The 20,531-nt window shown below is 40.9% G+C and overlaps 1 protein-coding gene across 2 annotated transcripts in view; it reads left to right on the top strand.

Annotated features, from left to right (window-relative positions):
- Positions 1-20,531, top strand: part of PPP1R1C (protein phosphatase 1 regulatory inhibitor subunit 1C) — a 47,628-nt gene that overhangs the window by 4,837 nt on the left and 22,260 nt on the right. For both annotated transcript variants that reach the window (XM_062498480.1, XM_062498478.1), the window contains exons 3-4: positions 16,776-16,813; positions 18,666-18,726. In XM_062498480.1, coding sequence (XP_062354464.1) covers positions 16,776-16,813; positions 18,666-18,726 — 99 coding nt within the window. The remainder of the gene's footprint in view (positions 1-16,775; positions 16,814-18,665; positions 18,727-20,531) is intronic.

Below are 20,531 nucleotides of genomic sequence, written 5' to 3'. Positions count from 1 at the left end.
AGAGCTAAGAAAGAGTCCTGTCCCTTGAATTTTACCCACTGGAGTATTCCCCTTCTTTTATTAGGAGCAAAGAGTTAGTGAAAGATATGCTTCCAAAAGTTTGAAATATGTGTCTTAATGAAATTCTAAACGTTTGGATGCCCCTGCACAGTTTACTCAAATTATCTAAACTTCTCTTTAAGAAAAAAGGAAAAAAAAAAAAAAAAAAGAGACAGGCATACTCTAAGAATCAGACTTTTCTGTAGTCTTCTGTTATGGCTGCTTCTGATTACAGCAGGGAAGAAACTAGCATTTTTGTGGTATTCTGGTGTTCTGGATGCACACCCATCTGGAAACCAGAAGGCAATAAAATGTGTTTGGATACTTAAAAACTTCATAATAATTGCATCTTGAGCTCTTCTGTAAGAAGACCTAAAAGTTGTTTTTCTATTAAGTCTTCTCATCCATCCCTGATGCCTGTTACAGCTTTGACAGGGATACATCTTCACCTATTTAGGTCAGGCCAATTGTGCTACAGAGTGAATATCTACTAAACCTAAGTCATTTTAAACCAAGGACAGCTGCTTGACTTCCTTGCTTCCAAGGAGACAGTGTTAGACCACACTGAATGATTCAAAGGCAGGTGATAAGTGTGACTACAGGAGCTCAAACCAGCCTGTCATTGGCTCTCACATTTCCTCATGCTCACTCTGGTTGGCATCATATAAAAGTGCAATCACAGCCAACAAAAGAGAAATTTGAGTTGCAGCAGCAACACTGATTGCAGTGGACAATATGACCTTGTGAAGCAACATAGCAATGAATAAACCCTTAACTCTATCTGTAAGTTCTCTGTAAAGTGCTCTTAGATGGGTTGTGTCACATCTGAGCAGAGAAACTAGCATCAGCAAAGTGAGACTTGAGTTATGAGATCACTTAAGATCTATTGTGCTTCAGTTGCCATCAATGGAGCTATATTTTCTGAGCATCTGATGTTTGATTTTGTAATATCAAATCAATTTACTTTTATTTGAAATTATAAGACCCTTTTACTGTCTGTGAAGGCAAAGACAAGTATAAAGTGAGGGAACTACACAAATGGGCAGCATCTCATCCTGTAAGGGAGGGGCATGGGTTACTGGGCTATAGCCACAGTTGCTCTACACTTGCCTTTCATAAAAGGAATGCAAGCACATGCTTCATTTTAAAGACATATTTAACTATTGCACTACATGTGTTTAATCCAAAAATTGGTAAAGCTCTCCTGCTTCCTTTTTCCTTTTCAATATCCCTGGAGTTAACAGAAACTGAGTAGCACCACCACAGGCAGCCTTTTCTGTGTATGCACACCCTCCTGTCTCCATACCCAGCATAGCAGAAAATATTGGAGTATCAATTCTTATTAGCTGAAATAAAAGTCTGAGCATGCTTTAAACCAGCAGAACATCATAATGCAACAGCTCAAGATAAAGCTGGTAGCACAGTAGAGAAGTGATAGCTGAGGGAAGAAAGCACGTCAGACCAGGACTCAGGTTTAATGCCATTAGGGCTCACTTTGATCAGAAAACAATGCCAGCGTTCCTGTACAGACTGGCTTTGTCACAGAGCCAGCACAACATCAAACAGTCTGGCTGGCAAAGGCTCTTCAACCTATTTCAAAATGTTCAGTCTGCTTGAAGCATTAGAATGTGGGTAAACATTAGGATAAATTCTATGTTTCTAAATTTTCTATGTATTTGCTGTTTCCAACTCCACTTTCTGCTTTGTTGACTGTTTAGACTTCCTTGCTTGTAATGTAAATGTTACTCTGTGTTTAGAAATGCAGCTGCCTTTTTGTGCTTTGCTAATCTCATTTCAAAGCAAGAAGGAATGTATTATCAATGCAAAAGCAATACAAAACTTATCTTCCCAGTATAACGCAGTACATCTGAGCTTACTGAATGCTGCAAATCATAACTTGAAGAAAAGCAATCTGTACCTGTCTCCAAACAAGGAAGGTGCTTGCAACTTGTGTCTGGGCATTGGCAGTTTAGCTTTCTCATTCCTAGCTGATTTTTTGATATCCAGAAAGAATCCATGCCTTGCAGCTTACTGCCACTTCCCCAGAGCTCTGCTGAGATACCTTGTGGGCAGTCTCAGTGTTTAGTGCATCAGCAAACAACACAGCCAGGTGTGTGGTGGAAGGAAAATCTGCCCTAACACCTTTGTCAATTCCATGACAACCCAAAGTAGTTGAGGTTTTTATGCTAAATTGGTTTTAGGCACTCCTGGACTTTCCCTGAACAATAAATCTCATTACCACAGACAGATCCGTTTTTCTGCTGATGCAAGCTGTACCAGCACCACATTTTTGATGGGATTAATGTGAGTTGCTTTGCGCAGCATTAAGGTTTGTGACTATTATTAGTTGGACCATGCTTCTAGGTGAATGAATATGTTTGAGTTTAGATCTAATGATCACATTTTTTTTTTTTCTTCCAAGGCACAATAAACTGTGCTCAAGAAAAGACCTGCTTACTAGGAGGCAGGTGTTACTGAGCATTGCCAAGCAGTTCTGCTATACTTTGCCCGGGAAAAATCCCAGCAGCAAACTTTTGGTCTCAGAGTTCATGGAAACTGATGTCCTTTTCAAACCATTGAGATTCTGGTAGGACATAATGCTTACTTTGGTCCAAGAACTAGAGAGTGAGTAAGCCAAATAGCAGTTGTTTTCAATTGCAAATTTAGGCTTCTAATGTAGTAATAGAATATTCAGAAAAGCAGTATGTGAATAAAAACTCTCCTTAGCTGTAATTTTATTTTTTTTTTGGTTAAACTAGCTGGTCTTTCTATATGCTATATATATATACCATTTAAGTATTCTGTCTCTCTTTATAGCAATGCAGGAGTCTGTGGAGGTATTTCAATAAACAATGACAAATATTTGTGTCCCCTCACACCAGAGGACAGGTGTACATTACTGATGGCACCAGGATGTTCAGAGATCAGGCACTTCTTGTCAAGGGAGTGAGGAGCTTCGTGTTCTTTCAGCCTGTGCTGGAAAGGACAATCTGACACAGTGAAACAATGAAATATGGAAAGTAAACATTGCCTAAGACCTGACAGGTGATAAGGGTTCCAGAACAGAGATGAAAATGTCTGTGCTTGGAAGTATCCTGCTGTTTGCAGGATGATGTGTGACTGCAAATGTTCAAACACATCCCTTTTTCTTACCTATATACACTATGTTTTCATGTTTTGTTTTTTTTTTTTCATTTGGGTTACTGTGAATTTATTCTGTGATTCAGGCCTGCAGAATTCTCTGCGACAAGGCACAGCAAAAGTTCCTCACGCGTATGCAGTGTGAATACAGACTCCATGAAAGCTAAAAGGGAAGCTTAGGGACTTAAAGAAAAAAAATAAAAGTCGAGAACCTGTGCTTGAGCCGTTCTTTATTCAGCCCAAAAGGAATGGCTCACAGGCTCCAGAAGGAAACCATGAATTAAAAGAGGGAAAAAATAAATAAATAAAACAGGTCTTTTTCATCATTCATGAAAACAATCCATTTCCTGAAGATGCTCCACTTTCATGAGATGATGAGGATTTTATATGTCACTGCCATCACTTGTCAAAAGCGTTGTCATGCTCCCTGCAGTGCAGTAAGGACAGCAGGCTGGGGGACAAGGCCTGAGTTGGTTGGGATGCAGTGCTGTGCCTAGACTGAGGGCTGTCACCAAAGCAAGCAGCTGTATTTTCACAACTGTTGTGGTCCTGAACACAGTAATTGACAAATAGAAGCGTTCCCTGTGAATATTTTAGCAATTGTGTGACCCGCACAGCGTGAAACAGTAGGAAACATGTACTATTTCATAGAGAGCCCAAACAGAGTCTGGACAGCCTCTGCAGTCAGTAAACAGTGAAGGGTCTGACAGCTACACAGAGACAATCAAAACAAATAGCTATGATGCATGTTCTGGTCAAAAGTCACTTATTTAGTTGAATTTTTCACGTTTATTTTTATCCATCTTTGCTTCATTTTCCATGTTTATTGATTGACTGTATAGATACATTTTGCATGACCAATATGAATTAGTTTCTCCTAGTTGGCTGAAGTGAGTAAATTTAGTCAAAACAAGAATGAGTGCCTCCCATTCGCCAGAGCCTGTCGTCCCTCCATGAGATGGGGCAGTCCAGGGTGCAAGCAGTGCCTGAGAAAGCTCTGGAAGATGGAAATAGAGGCTGCAGATTCACAGCCAGGACTCAGATTTGTGCCTACATCAGAGAAGTTGTGCAGCTGAGAGGGCATGAAGCCAAAACCCCAAAAGCTTTACTTGGTCCCAGTATGGACGGAATTGCATTAATCCATTACTCTTGTTCCAGCCTTGAATACCCAAGAAATTAATAGAAATAATAATAATAATACTTTTTTGTTTACCAGTGCAGCTAAACTCCTAATGTGTACTGTGATTTTACTTGCTCCTCCTGCTCCCTGCCTCCCACTGGCTTTGTGTTGGAAGGGTCAATGTCCGTGGAACTACCTGAATGTGGTATTTTTAGAGGCTGAACCTTGTACTCTTCATCTGTTTTCCTTGTTCCTTGTACAAAAGCACCATAGAAACAGCCGCTTCCCACCCCAGGAGATTATTTGCAAAATATTTTTTAATATACATGGCTTCACGTTACAGCTCCCCAGCTGCTTGATCAGTGAGCGTCAAGCCTGATAAGCTTTTGGAATTGTTTACATTTGTTATCACCTCTGTGTACACAGCACAACAGAGCCAGAGCCCTGCCGTGGGTAGGGAATAGCAGTGGGTGTAGCTGCCTGGCCTGCTGGGGAAGTTAGCTGGACAGATTCTAACTTCATTGCATTCATAAGGCTTAATATTTTCCTAGAGGAGCTCTTAACAGATTTGCACTGCGCCAAATGCTTATGCACCTTGAATAGTTTGTTTTGCTGAGAATTCGGAATAGATGGTGAGTTTTCTAGCTGAAAAATGAAGTGCCTAGGTGTGATTATTTCTTCTGGTCAAAATACTTAAGTTGTATTTAATGCAACTACACGAGCAAACAATTCGGGGTATTGATGGCATTTTTTAAAAAAAGAATTTGAATTAAAATATGTCTAGTTTAGTCTGTGGCAAAGATTCTGTTTGTATTGGCGGGAAGGGGTGTCAAAAGGCAAAAAAAACCTATCTGAGAATATTTGAAATTAAGTCCATTTAAACACTATAAGACAATTTTTTAAATAAGAATATCAAGATGTGTTTAAATCAAACTTCAATAATGTGCTAATACTGATATTTTCAGTATATTTTTTTAGTTCACATCAGGTAATAAACTAAAATCCGCTAACAGAGGTTTCAGCCCTGCTGAGGGGAAAAGAATACAACATGGGGTTTTCATGACCTCTGCTATTTAGCACTTAATGCAGCACTCATTTACCATGGTGACGTGTGCAGAATAAATAGATAATGCAGATAGATGAGAGAGAATCCAGCTTTTAGCACTAACCTCATTATGTTCAGAATATTGGGAAGGGGTTGCACTTAAAGCATCAATCAAGGTAGCCCATTTATTGAGCTTTCAGAGACAAAATTTAACTATTTATATGGCATAGCTGAAGTTAAAACTTCAAAATACATCAGAGAGGGGAATTTAATGAATCTAGTCCTAAAGACTAGAATGAATGTATCAGTCCTAAAAGGTTTTGCCAGCTACAGAAGGCTGGAGAAACTCTGTGAGAGTGCAGGGAGCTGCAGAACTTATCTTTACTTTCCAGTGAGTCTGAGCTGCCTGTGTCATCAGCTGGTGGAAACAAGATCAGATGGACCAGTCGAGACTCTTTGTACAGAAACCAAAGCAGTTCTTGGGTAGAATTAAGCTTTATGTCTATTAAAAAGAGCTCTGTTTTTTTTCCTTTTCCCCTTCAAAACATTATTCCTGTGTCTAAAATCACTTTAATTTTTTTTTTCTCAAATGTCTTCCTCACTAGAGGATCGAGAGACTATCAGAGGAGCAGAATGAAGCACAATGACCTGCTCCTTCCTTGGCCACCTTTTCCCTGGGATACCCAGCATGCAGATGTCCCACAGAGAATTGACGTTTTTGAATTATTCATCTTGTGGAACCAAACTGCACTAGCAGAGTCAGCAGTGTTAAGTAGATGAAGGTGCATTGTAAAGGTTCTGGTTTTTTTTTACCTGAGGCCATGCCCTTTGCTCTGGTAAGACAAGCAGAGAAAGTCACAGAGAAAATGGCCATGATCAAGGCAGATTGGAAGTTCAGTACAGCAGTGAGCTCCACCGCACCCTACAGTATGGCTTGTCTTGGTACCTGGGCATCCAATAACCTGAACATTTCTGTGCTGAGCCTCCACCACTCCATGGCATGTAGTGACAGCATTCCCTTCCAGTCTTTCTGAAGCTCCCTGCCGTAGCTGTTCTTTGGTAGAAAGCAAAGATTTGGCTGACCCTGTCCTGCTCTTTCCTTGGCCGTCTCCACAGAGCAGCTTCCCCGGATCGGCTCAAGCGCTTGTTCTGCCTTTTCCCTTTTGTACCTGGATCTGCAGGACAGCTGCAGAACCAGGCAGCCTTTTAACCTGAAAACCCAGTTGGTTTGAAAGCAACACGTTTGTGTTGCTAAGTGCCGGTCTGTGTCCCTTTCTCTTCCAGTGGAATTGTGCTATGAGCTAAAAAAGGGAGAGGGGTGGGGGAACAGAGGGTAGGGGATTAGAAAGAGTTGTAACTTTAAAGAGTTGTGACCTGGGAGATTTTTTGATCCTGATCAACATCAGATTTTTACTGTCTGTTTTTGACATGCAGTGGACAGGGAGCAGGCTGTCACTGTTAAGAGCTTTGCTTTCAAGCCTCCTCAAATGCTGCTGCTGGTGCGTGACTTAGGCTTTAATGTGCACAGCATATCCCATAGGAGCATGTGGCTTGTTCCAAGGAACCACAGCAAGGCATTTCGGGTTGTGACAGTACAGATGGAGATGTACAAAACAAAAGCCATGGTCCCCTCTGTCTCTGGCATGTAGTGAGGTCAGTAGAAATTCTGAAAAATGCTTTTGGAAATTACAGCTGACTTATTCTGAGCAAACAAAGATTGCCCTGGGCTGTTCCAGCCCACCTAGTTGTGCTTAAGGCAAGAATGAGATTATGGAACCTGGCTTAGCTGACTCTTTGAAGGCTTGGAAAACCCAACAATGGCTTTACAAAACTGATATTTGCATCTTCTTTTTTTTTTTTCTTTTTTCTTTTTTTTTTTTGTAAAAAAGAGTGCTAACCCCCAAGAAGAGCTATTATTAGTAGGTGAGTTGATGCCTGTGTAAGATGATACATGTATGTGAGGAGCTCTCTGCATGTGCATCCTAACCACAAGCAAGCCACAAGCAGTTGGCCAGGGCTAGCTTTACAAAGCATTCTTACTGAAATCCTGGAGGTATTATTCCAAAAGGAAGGAAATTGCTAAGGCAGCAAAAATAATCACTGGCTAAGGAAAAATTTTATTGTTTTGTAGGTTTTCTTATGCCATAGCAAATGTCACTGTCCAGAATGTACAAACACATTCAAATAGGATACATTGTAAATGGTTTTATGAGATATAGCATGCTAAGAAATGCTTGGCTGGGTGGGTTCATTTGTTTTGTTTTGTTTTGTTTTGGCTGCTGTTGCTGGTATTTATTTTGGAGTTTAGAATATTCCTACAGTTCCCAGCCAAGAAAGGAGCCACTCACAGTGATGGCATTTGCAGCTGTAACACTGATACAAAAATTGTCATCAGTAGGTCAATTCTGAGCCATTTTCAATCACAACTGATTCCTGCACATGAAGTTATTAGAAAATGGTTTAAAAGTTTATCCTGGGATTTGCTAGCACTACATTTCTGGCAATCATGGATTTTACTTCATGATCTTTGCCTCAGTATTGTATTTAGATCTTCAGCCTCTTAATTCATTTGAAGACAGACTGAACCTAAAGCAAGCAAGCAGATGGAAAGCAGCACTTTACTAATACTTACTAACACTTCAGTGTTACTGACCCACAGCTGGACTCACAACCCTGGGCAGCTCTCTGCTCAAGGTACTTGTCTTCCTTCTGTATGTGGAAGTACACAATGACACCATTAAGTCTTTTCACGAATGATATTGTTACGACTTCGTCAATGTACGAAGTAACTGAAAGCTGCTTGGGAAGTTTTTTGAGTATGAGTGTTGGGTACATTTGATTGAACAGTAGCAATCATTAACAAAAATTTAGTAGTGTGGCAGTTTGTTTTACTTGCAGAATCATGTTTCTGCTCTTTGAACCTGTTTATCTGAATATTTGCTAGCAGCTTCTTGACAGCTCTGACCTTCTTCTAACCTCTCAAAACCCTTTTTTACCTCCACTGCTCTGCTATTTCCTTCATGTGAGTCCTGTCTTTCACTGCCAGGTTTCAGACCAGGTGAGAGCATGCTCTGAGTGTGGAAACTGCCCTTGGTCCATACAGCAAAGATGCAATCTTTATTGCTGCCTGTGGTGTCAGAATAGCCCCCATGTCAATGTCACCTCTCAGTGAGGTGAGTTCTCCTTCTACACAGTTGGACAACTCTGAGACAACATATTGTGATTTAGGGCAGTCTTTGTCCCGTGCCTTGTTCTGTGTGTCTGTGAAAGTCTACTTTTCTAAGGTCTCTTTGTAGTTTAGTTTGGCCCTCCAGCCCTGCCTGGGACACCCAGAAATTATGGCTGTCCAGCTCCCTTCTGGTTCATGCCACAAGATAAAATCATGATGGTTTACATTTATTTGCTGCAAGAACAAGGGATTTTTTTATCTAATGTGTATTTCAAGCTAAATGGGAGTTTTAATTATTCTAAGTAGCTGTGCATAAAAGGGTCATGTGTAGACCATCATGTATCTTTTAAGTCTTACTTTACTCCTTTTGAGACCTGAGTTTACCAACAGCTTTCCCAATAGACCAAGGATTTTAAATTTCACATTAGTAATCCCAGCAATTTTCTTCAGTTTGTCTCATTTATTTTTACTTACTTGAATGTATTAACCTGGACCTTCAGCAGCGTAGTGCATATTGATATTGATATGACTGTTATTACTACATAATGAGCAAGAGTTTTGACTAAGAGGCATTTTATGTACAGCTGAAGTTCTTTCCCAGTTGCACTAACTCTAGAACTAGTTTATTAAATGAGAAAGTATTTTGCTTTTTTTTTTTTTACCAATTCTTGCTGTATATATAGAATAAAATGCTGACTTTTAAGTCAATGGCAAAACTTTCTGTTGCTTGTGGCCTAATAATGTCAGTGATGAAACGATTGTCTTTCACTTCTCTCCAATATTGTGTTTCACCCAGTTTGTTTTGCTGGTGCAGGATTTGCACTTGAGCATGTGCTGAACTCCTGTGGGGCTCATTTTGCTGCAATACAACTCGGCTCCCCTTAACCCCCAGCAGAACCAGGCACTGATGAACTCCTCTTTGCTAAGGGTCAGAGCAGAGCAGGCACCCCAGATTTATAATTGAGCTTAACTCTGTCATGCTGGAAACATAAAGAAGTACTTTGCTGTTAAGTCAGTGGTATGTTTTTGGAATGAGCAGATTTTGGGGAGCTTTGAAGCAATGTGGAGGCAAGCCCTGATGCAGAGCTTCTGACCACAGTGACACCCTTTGGCCCTGCCAGAGGTTCCTGCTGACTCTGATGCCAGGAGTCCACACTGGTCAGCTACAAATTGCATGAAAAGCTTAGCTCAAACTCACTGCTGGTAGTTCAGTCAGAGATTTTTGTTTGGTCCAAGAAACGTCTCATCTGAGGGATCAAAAGAAAAAATAAAGTACTTACCTCCTCCTGGTTAATCTTATTTAGTCAGTCATTCTTTGGAGGCTGTCTCCGTTTCCTTCTCCAAAGAGGAGTTTGTGCTGCTTAGAAAGCAGCCAGGAGAAAACATCAAGGTTTCATTGTTTATATGCTGAATTAAAGCTAATCTTTACATTAGCTCTCCAAACATAATGCTTATTTCATGTGAGTTTCTCCCTGGGTTGATTACCTCTCTGGGAAGACCTGCCAGCTCTGGAATTGTCCCCATATCACAGAACCAGGGCTTCACATCAGAACTCTGTTCCCTGTGCCTTGCTCACCTGATTCTCTCTCACGGAGCAGGGCAGGGCTTCATGTTTCAGAAAAAGAAAATTCTGCGTGGAACTTCTCTTTTCATGACAGGCTTTTCCACAAAACCTGTTTTATTCAAAGCCAGGGCAGTATCAGAATAAAACCTTACACAGCTGGCAGCAACTGGAAGGCCACAAAGGCAGAAATGCAACACCAGGATGAGAGGCAGAAAACGTAGTCCTTTTATAAGAAGGGATAAAAATATTAAATTTTAATTATCTTTCAAAATATATTTTGAGAAACTATATTTGATTTAGGATACTTTACTGAGAATTTGTCTTATATTAATATTTATCATGTATTTTAGGGAGGGAGAGTGAAAAAATTGGAACAAAATTCTTAGGAGAAGGATGATTTTTGTGCTTGCTGTAATAATTCATGATTGCTCTGTGGTAAGGCTGCAGACCTGATTCATCACTCTTGTATTCGAGTTTAATGCCAGTGAAATGAGACTGATTTCCATGAGTCTGGCATGAGTTTGGAATAACAAGGTGGTGAATCAGGCACTATAATTCGCTTCTGAGAATCATGTGATGTAAACAAATACATTCACATTCACATTAGAGGTTTGTAATGTCTCCAGTTTCTTCCAAAATAGATTATGTTTACCAGAATGAGAGTTTTAAAGAAATGTTGATCTGTGCTGTTGGTGAAAGGTGCTATTATTTCATATTCTATGGCTGTGCAGCTTAAAGTGGGTCCTTAGATGCTGTCTGTATGACCAGAGATGTTTGGATCAGATGCTCTTGTGTGCATCAGGAGGAAAAGGATGATTGTACTTTCCATTCAGTGGCTGACTTGGAGCACCAGCAGGAAGGATTTGGTCTAACAAAGGAGATTGCAGCCCCTACACTCAGTGCTAGTAATGGCTATTGAGTATTGAAGGTGGGAAATGCAGGGTTGTTTAAATAACTGATTTACCTCGGAGGGGTGGGGTGGAAATTAAATGTCCAAAGAGCAGATTCATTTGGCCTGCAGGATTTTAATGTAATACAAAGGGCTGGTTACAGAAGGTGCTAGCTGGGAAAAGCTGTGCTATGATCTCTGAGACAGAGGGAGGAGAGGTCCCTTGGTGACAGCGCTGTCAGCGCAGGGTGGGACGTTCCCCAAACTGCACCCCTGAGCTGCAAGGGCAGATAGGCATGCGAATGCCTCTGCATACAGCAAATTCCTCTCTGCCCTACGTTTTCATTAATGCTTGCTGTACAAATCTTGTTATTAGTGGTCCCTCAAGGGCCGGGCAGTAATTTAGATGCTGATTAGGGAGTGAGATGCAGCAGCACCGCAGCAGCTCCTGCTCTCTCCTGTCAGCCTTGACTGAGGAGGGGAGCAGAGCTCCCAGCTCCCAGCCTGCCACAGCAGCTGCATTCCCAGCCTGATGAGGTGCTCCTGCTAGGGGAATATTTTCAGAAACATACACTCACTCCAGGAGGGCTTACCAGGGTATTTCTTCGTAATTAAATGTTATGACATCTAAACCCATAATCGAGTTCTCGTTGATAAACACTGGCAAATAAAAACCAGCAAGCGAAAATCAAACAACAATGTAAGCATTTTTTTTATGATGATCTTTCCTGAATTTTCTTCCTTTTCCTGCCTCGGTGGTTTAGTAAAAAGCAATGAGATGCTAGCTGATGTGACAATGTGTAGTTAGGACTCTGACAAAAAGAAAATGTTAGATACTTTTGGTCTTTTTCTAAAAGAAAGGAAAAGTAGGTGTGATAGCAGAAAAAACAAATTGGTCAATTTCTAAATCAGAGTTCAATGAGCTTATTTTACAAATACCAACGGCAAATACAGATGATGGGGGTCAAACACCAGTGAGGTAAACTGGTAGATAAAAAAAAAATATTTATTTTATTTTACTGATGGAGAAATTGAAATGTGAAATAACTGAAACATAATTTTCAGAAAATGTCATCTTTTTCTGCCACAAAATGGCAAGAGAATTAAGGATTATTTTCTGGTTTTAGTTTCTAAAACTGCCTGAATCCAAGCCCATCAGCCCCCTGTGATTTTTATCTGCTCATCTGGGGTTTCCCAAGGAAATTTCCAAACTCTGTACGAGAAGCTTTCTCCAACAATTATACCAGTCTCTTACTGAGTTTCTCTTGTGTAAAAACTGGCCTCTGACCTACTCTGTTTCTCCAGTGCCTGATTGAAACCCTACAGAAAAGGCTTTTATTTGCTCCTGCTGGGGGGAAAGCCAGCAGGGTACTTAGCTGGATGAGATAAGCCTTTGCTGGATGAGACCACGGCAGAGCCCGTGGGTGATATCAGAGGCCAGCTCTTTTAAAACTGGTCACCTCTTGCCCTGCATGGCTGCTCCAAGTGCATTAACATTATCCAGGGGGAGAAGCAAGGCAGATGAATTTTGATCTCACTCTAAAAGGGCCACAAAGCTTCCCCTGGCACGGACATGATGTTTGCACAGCAGTGGAGATCCATGGAAGAAGTGATCTGCACCAGCAAGCAGATTTCATTCCAGCTGCAATCAGCCTCCTTCCTCTGGGTTCTTCCCTGGCTTCAAATAAGGACACCTTTGGGGCAGCTCAGCTTATCAGCTCAGCTGGGCTGGGGGAAAGTGCCAACAAAAATTCCAAGAGCTCTGCTACCAGCCCTGTTTGGGAGACAACCCCCTGGTGTTTCTCCAGCCTAGTTCAGCAATAGTTGGGCCAGGTTTTGCAGGTTTCCCTTCAAGTGCTGAGATTTTTCCCTGGGTAAGGGCTAAAGCTTAGAACTCTGATTCTATGCAGCCAGATGGGCTCTCAGAAGTGATTTTCCTTAAAAAACTAAGGCTTGGTTTCAGAAAGCCTGTGCACATATCTGGATTGATAGGAATACGCTTTAGACCGAACCCTTCATTGCATATTTATTGGAGGATACAGAAAAAAGCCTTAAACCCTGTTTAATTTTCCAGGTGATGCTCCAGCCTACATGAGGCAAGGATCACACTAGGCTCAAACATTATTCACCCAGCACAAGGGAAAGTCCTCGACTGCTTTTTCCTCAACATGGGTATAAAGAAGTCTCTAAACAAAGCTCCAGGCTTGTTTTTCCACATACCTCCACTTGGGTTTGTACAAACCCATTATTAGGTCCTCATATGATTTCTATGATACCTCTTTAAAACAAAAACACAAAAACTGTCAAGAAATTACTTGACTGTTTAGATCCCTGTTAGTTATTAGAGCAGCCTAGAATAAGTTAAACTGGAAAAAAGTCGTATGTTGAGATTTGGAATGCAAAACAGCTATATTGTGGTCTGTGAACAATGTTATGGTCTGTGAGGAAGGAAAATGGAGTATAATTTTCTTCCTTTCTAGCCCCAAAAAGAAAGCAAATCTGTAGGGAGAAGTTACCCACTGAGAACTAGGGGTTTGTTTCATATATAAGAGGAACAGCTGATCTCTTCAAATTCTCCATGATACAATTGCTAAGTTATAAACATGAAAAGTGAATTCCTGATTCTGTGTAAATATGAGTTTGTTTTTTTATTTTTTTTTTTTTTGTGAGCAGAGTCCTGCCTGCACAATAGTCAACAGGAACGAAAGGATGTTGACAATCCAGAGATTTCATTCTTCCCTGTGAATCAAGTGATATCACAGTCTGATATTTGTGATTTAGTTTCTGATTACCTGATTAGTCCCTCACCCTTCGAGTTCACTAAAGAAATTCAGTTTATAATTGTCAGTGGATTTGAGAGGGATTTGAGGGTGGGAGATGTATGGTTTGTTTGACTTCCAGTGGTAGAAATGTCTGATATGTAACTGCTAACTAATGATGTTTTTTCTTACCTTGTGCCTTCCATTCTGCCAATCAAATCTGTTGTCACAGAGCTTTTCTACATGACCTCTTGATCCCAGTACTGGCCTTTTGCAGGGAGAGCATTAATTTTTCCTTTCCTTTACTCTCACAAGGACACTTTCCTAGTGAGACTGCTGTAGCAACATGCTTTCATTAACTTATTTTAACTGCTTTGTAAAGTAACTTTATAAAGCATTGCAAGTTACACTGGAAAACTCATCTTTGCCCAAGAAGAATGTTCACACAATTATTAGTGTAATCCTTCAGTTGGACCAAGGTGCCTCCCAGTATTTGGCCAGGCAGAGAACTCCTGACTGGGCTCCAGCCCACACTGCACTCCAGCTCTGCTCTCTGTCATCCCTAAATTTCCCCTTTTACTGTTGGTACAGCCTCAGTGTCCCTGTCTCTCATTACTAATTGAGTCACTCACAAGTTCTTCTATCTTCCTTCCACGTCCCCATTGCCTTTCATTTTTTTCTTCCTCCTCCTATACATAGAGGGTTTGTTTATTCTATTCTCTCTGCCTCAGTCTATGGCATTCTGGGATTTAGGCTTCCCATTCCTTGTCACCTCTCCTTAAAAATCTGTGTTCTTGATTGAGTCTTATCCATCAAAATACCTGTCAAAAATAAGCACGTGATCCTACTTCTGTCCTCAAAAATAAACCCATGTCAAAATGTACCATGGCCCAAACTTCATCTCCAGCCAGCCTGTACCTTTCCCTTCATCTCACAACTCACTTGAAACACTTCATGGCTCCTGCCTTGAGATTTTATTTCTCAGTCCCTTAGGTTACTTTCTGATCTCTGTTTACTCATTTGTAAAATTTTTTCCTTATGTGATTTTATGGGTTGTACTTTAATGTCCATGTTGTCTGATGCTTCTCATTGGCACAATTTTCCTTGTGGATATGAATGGTTTCTCTAACTCCATAGAGGACCAGCCCTTATTCCAAAAGTTGCCTTTCATATAAAGGCTGCTGGGCGAAAGGAAAGGCTGCAAATATCCAGTTCTGACAGCTTTAATGCCACATCACTCAGAATACTAAGTGTGCGAGCCCAAAGGGCTGGAGTTGTGCACATGTTCAGAATCAAGACCTGAAACACAACAAAGCTACTGATGTCAGTTTTTGTTCCTTATGCAAGCATCAATATATAAAAATATATTTTTAATCTGGGCAAATTTAGATTTTCAGGAAGGAATGGGGTGTAACTTACTCTTCATTGTCCTTTGCTGAAAGTTCCTGATTTATTCGAATTTCAGCATTTAATCTAAATCCAGTATCCTGAATACAAAAAAAAAAAGTCCAATGTTTTCTCATTGATGTGTTGGTATGCAACCAATAAGAAAGGCTGCAAGCATGTAAATAATCACTCAGTCAGCCTGACTTCATACCCCAAAGTGTTTTCTGGACTTGAATAGACACTTCTATACTGAAATAGACACTTCTATACTTATTTACAAGTAGGGAAGTCCAGGAGGAGATCAGCGACCTTACCAAAGTTCATGCAAATGTCAATGGCAGGAAACTGGCCTCCTTATTTCTTGTCTAATTCTGTATCTGTGGGATCATGCTTTAGTAATCAGCACTGTTTTCAAGTGCACTTTTAAACTCTGAGTATGAGTGATTTTAATATCTTTCAGAGAGAGGTAATGGGAAATACTTACATTGAAAAACCTGGTAAGTCAATTAACATTTGCAAGATGCACAGAGCCAGTGGTAAAGAATGCGACAGAAAATGTAATCACATTTATTTGTGATCCAGCTGCATGGACTGGCTCATCCCCCCATACACAGCACACCACAGGCAGCCACTATCAAGAGAATAAGTCAGATGAAATGATATTGCCTAGACCTAATTCTTTGCCCAGACTTATGCTTACAGACCTGTCACACCTCAGTGAAAACTACACACTGATATCTGCAAGAGGAAAATTTTAGAAGGCCCATTTGCAGCAGTGAGAGATTGATGCCTATGTTTTCAATGGCATTTTATTTTGGAGCTCCAAACTACTCAAATATCCTGCATGATCTTTGTCAAATGTTTGTGAAATGATCAGCAGAAGACAGGTACTTTCTGGCCATTAACTACATGAAGACAACAGCAGCAAAATAATTTAGCTCATACAAAAATTGATTATGTGCCACGGTTAGGTAGAACATCGAGCCTCATCTGTGTCATACAATCTTACTCAGTTGTTCATACAGGTTCCCAGAGGCACTGATTTTTATTAGAAATCTCAAGTTTTGCCAATTCTGCCATATATACAGTCTGAAACGAATGAAGGCATCAAAATTAAGATGCTTCAGGAAAAAATTCAGTCTGGTGATGTAAAGAAATTTCTGAGGTAAAAATTGATCTTTGTAGAGCTTTGCTTTGTTGATTTTGCATATTGCTGTGAGGCAGTCTCCAGCACCAGTGTGTGCATATCAGTAATTAAGGTGAGGTTCTTGTTTTTATTTGAGTGCAGTAGAACTCTCTGTGAGTTTGCCTCACACCATTTGCCAACCAGGCCTTTTCTGACCTTAGAAGACTCAGTCCCTGGGCAAAACAGCCTTGCCCCTTAAAGCCCCACCTGCAGTGCCAACCCAGGACAAAGGAACTCCATCGCTCACTGCTATCCACAGAAAAAATGGGAGTTAAGTGCTTCAGATGTAGTGCTTATGCCTAAATGCTAATCAGGGGCTCTGGCTTTCTGAGACACACAAATGAGAAAGAAAAGCTGTAGATAAAAGGTTAATTTTTTATTTACAGCAGCGCTGTAGGTTCATGGTAGAGTTACAAGTGTTAGCGCCAAGAAACGCTTCTGTATTAACTTTCCTCTTTTCGTATGTTTTTTCTCTAGAAAAAGATGAGAAGAGAACGAACATCTCACAGGCAGAGGTAAGCGATTTAATTTTTTCTTAAACGTATTTATTGCTGAAAAAGTTCTACTGTTAAAAACTCTTGGAAGCTCGCTGAGTCATCCCAGTTGATACTTTTATTTACACGGTCACGCCATCTGCGGTAACGCTGCCTTTTTAGAACCATCCTTTCCAAAGCAGGGCCGTGCAGAGCTGTGTTGTGTGCTCTGCCAGCTCTCCCTTCCCGCTGTGGCAGGGAGCTGGGAGAGGCAGCCTTCCCCTCTGCCTTGCTGCCATGCCCCGTTACAGCCCAGCAGAGCCAAGGTGACCCTGCCGGTTCACCCATGCCAGCCTTGCTGTGGATCTGCAGGTCCCTGCTGGGGGGGGGCACAAAGGCATTCAAACACCTCTCCTCTCTCTCCATCACTTGTCCAGCTTGCAGCAGGTGGTGCAGCGATGCTGTCTGCACAAGAGTTAAAAGCTGGCTCCTCCAGTCTCGTTTTCCAACCTCCCCTCGTGTGGTTCCTCCAGTTCCCTGGTCTCTTTCTCCTTCGCCCACTGCTCAGAGCAGCAGGCAGCACTTTAAATAGCAGCAGGAGGTATTGATTGGTTCAAATTTAAACTCCAATGCAAACTTATATAGATCTACTGGTGCGAGGTTCACCAAGATATCCCATAGTGTTTATAAATAGCTTTCTCTTTCCAAAGAATATATTTTATTTATAAATGTTATCATTCTATCCATTGTGATAAACTCAGGTAATAGGATTAGCCCTACTTGCGTGAAACATGTCTCAAATGTTCCATGAAGAAATAGATCTGGTTAAAATTCATGGTCTATATATTAGGCATTTTTAGCAAATATTTGGGTAAAGGCAACCTCATTACTACAACTAGAAATTGATCAAATGAGGGGGAAATAAAAGCTTGGCTGCACACAGTTTTTAATTTTCCTTTACCTTTTTGTTAGGAGTGTGATATGGTGATTATGTCTTCCAAAGCCACCTAAGGGTGTACTGTACTAGTCCTTCTTGTCCTTTTTATGTAGACACAATTCACGTTGCTATAATATTGCCACCAATTTAGCTGCTTTCATTTTGCAACAGCTGCTCTACTTTAGAGCTGAATATACTCCAGTTTGGTTTTGTTAACTAAACACTGGTATAATGTTGTAATACTATTATTGCTCTGTGTATGTTGGTATAATACAGTAATACTATTATTACTCTATGTGTAATTTTACTACCATAATTTTGGAATAATTTATCTTTTGTACATAGATGTGATTTGGGGGCCACAAAAACTTTAATTGTGTCTAAATACAACACTCAAATGAGGCTCAGTTAAAGGCTGAGTGATTGGCTGCCAAAATTATTATCTTAGGTTTAATAGAACCTATTGAAAAGGTACAGGGGGAGGGATGTTCCACTTACTTATGTTAAACTGTATAGATTAATATTTCAGTACTACCTTATACATGTGTGTAAGCACTGATTACGCTGTAATTTGAATGTTTGCTAATGTAAACCTTGCGACCATTTTAACATAGGTAGACTTCTATCTGCCTTGTGAGAATCAATTACACAGGCCCTTAAAACTCATGCTAGCCTGATTTTATGTTTAACACTATTCTTATAGAGCGAAGGGTGATTTTCAGCAGTACTGGGTCTGTCTTGCCTGGGACTCATAAAGGCTGTCTATTAAACACGTGTTACTGTCTTGGCTCTCCTGTAGACATGAAAGCCCGGGAGCTGGCACCAGCAGCACACGGAATGTTGGTTTTTTTCTCGGCTGCTCTGGGATGGGTGCTGCCCGAGCTCTCCCTGTCTCACCTGTGCCCTGTCTCACCTGTGCCCTGTCTCACCTCCTCTCTCTGCTTTGTCCCCCCGCAGTCGCAGAGCGCCTCTCCCAAGCAGAGGAAGCAGAGCGTCTTCACCCCACCTGCCCTCAAAGGTACTGCGAGCTCCTGCCCTGCCCTGCCCTGGCTCGGGGGCTCCTGTGGGAAGGGACAGCGGTGCCAGAGCCCTGGCTGTGCCCGGGGGTCGTGCCCAGCCATCCCTGCCTTCGCACTCTGCTCTCACTGCCCGGCACTGCCCACCTGCCTGTGCCGAGCATCTCTCCGTCCTCAGCACAGAGAAAAGGTTTTATGCTTTGATTAGTTTGCTACAACAGATAATTGAATGCCAAAGGATGGACAGTGCTTCTCGAATATGTAAAATACATTGGTGCTGGTCCCATAGAGTTCTCTGTTTCTTATTTGAAACCTCTTCCCCATATTCTGCCTCTCTTTCCAGGCAGCTGTGAAAAGGAGAGCGACCAAAACCGTGTGCTGGGTATCTGACCATAGGGAGTGTGAAGACTTTCTTGGGGAGGATAAGGAAAAATGGAAAGCCTTGGTAAAAGTTTTGAGGGTTAGCACACTTTTTAGGAATACATACAAAAGCAGAAGGACTATCACCTGGGATCAGAACAGCTACACTTAGGCCTTGCTTCTTATGTAGCTCTGAAGAGAACTTGACTTGATGGTGCTTGCAAGGTCTGTGGTGATTCACCAGCACCTCTGGCTGACACTTGTCACAGCAGGACTATTTTCACACTGCAGTCCAAAGGCCATCCTGCCAGGTGTTTCTTGATAGATAATGAATAGGCAAACTTCCATTTGGCTGCTAAACACAATTTATTACCTGGCAGAAAAGGTGGGCTATCTGATTTTTGGTGTGAAATACTGCTGCTGTCATGAGGTAATTTACCATATCAGCCAGTTCTAGGTATCTCATTCTGTAGCTTCAGTTCTCTAATACTTGTCCAAACCACAGTTAAAATATCACTCAGCTGCCACACAGGACTGTCTATTTGCCAAAATGGGCTGAAGTTTGTGTGCTGGATATTCTAAATAAAGCTATTATGTTCAATTACAATATTTTTTTCTGGAAGGAAAATGCTTTGCATGGATAGCAATACCTATTGATCTCACTGCTGTACTATTTTGCTGTACAAGCCTAAACTAAAATCTGTGCAATTGAAATGCAGTGTAAAACAGGTCCTCATAGTTCCTCTCAAGAGTATTAGCATCCTAAATTTCACCATACTCCCAGAGACACAAGTGGGCACTTGGAAGATGATAACCCTTCCTGTAAACATGTTGGATTGCTCCAGCTTTAGCACAGTGTTACAGTCACCAATATGACTCTTTTTAATTTAAAAATTATCTCGTGGAAAATTCATTATTTTTCTTTTTCACTGGCATGAAAACATGATTTTTTTTGTTTGGACTAAGAGACTGTGAGGAAAACTGTGTAAAATACACAGTGCTATGAAATGCACAAAGCTATTTCTACTGAGAAATACAGAGTTTTTACCATGATTTAAACTATTTTAGTTTTATAGCAGCAGAAGATAAAACCATTCAACCATATTTTCAGAACAACAGGCTTCAAAGTTGCACACCCCACATCAACTTTGAGCATACACATATATATACATATATATAAATATATGTATATATTTCCTGTGCACTGTTTTTCCCTCAGTAGATTCACAATATGGTATTCAATGCACAGTAAAGTTAAAAAAAAAAATCCTTTACAGCCCCTTGTTTGCTCCACAGCCTCCAAGGCTGTTGCTAATGGAAGGTGGGATAGACTGGAATCTGGTACCGTACATTTAAAGTTGTAGTTAATAAATGGAGTGGAGAAGAGGGACAAATATTTTCATTTGTTAACTTCTCTGATGTTTTAGTAGTTTGTAGCTGCTGTTAA

This window comes from Cinclus cinclus, chromosome 9 (assembly GCF_963662255.1).
Source record: "Cinclus cinclus chromosome 9, bCinCin1.1, whole genome shotgun sequence".
Taxonomy (NCBI): domain Eukaryota; kingdom Metazoa; phylum Chordata; class Aves; order Passeriformes; family Cinclidae; genus Cinclus; species Cinclus cinclus.
This window is presented reverse-complemented; position numbering and strand designations above follow the sequence as displayed.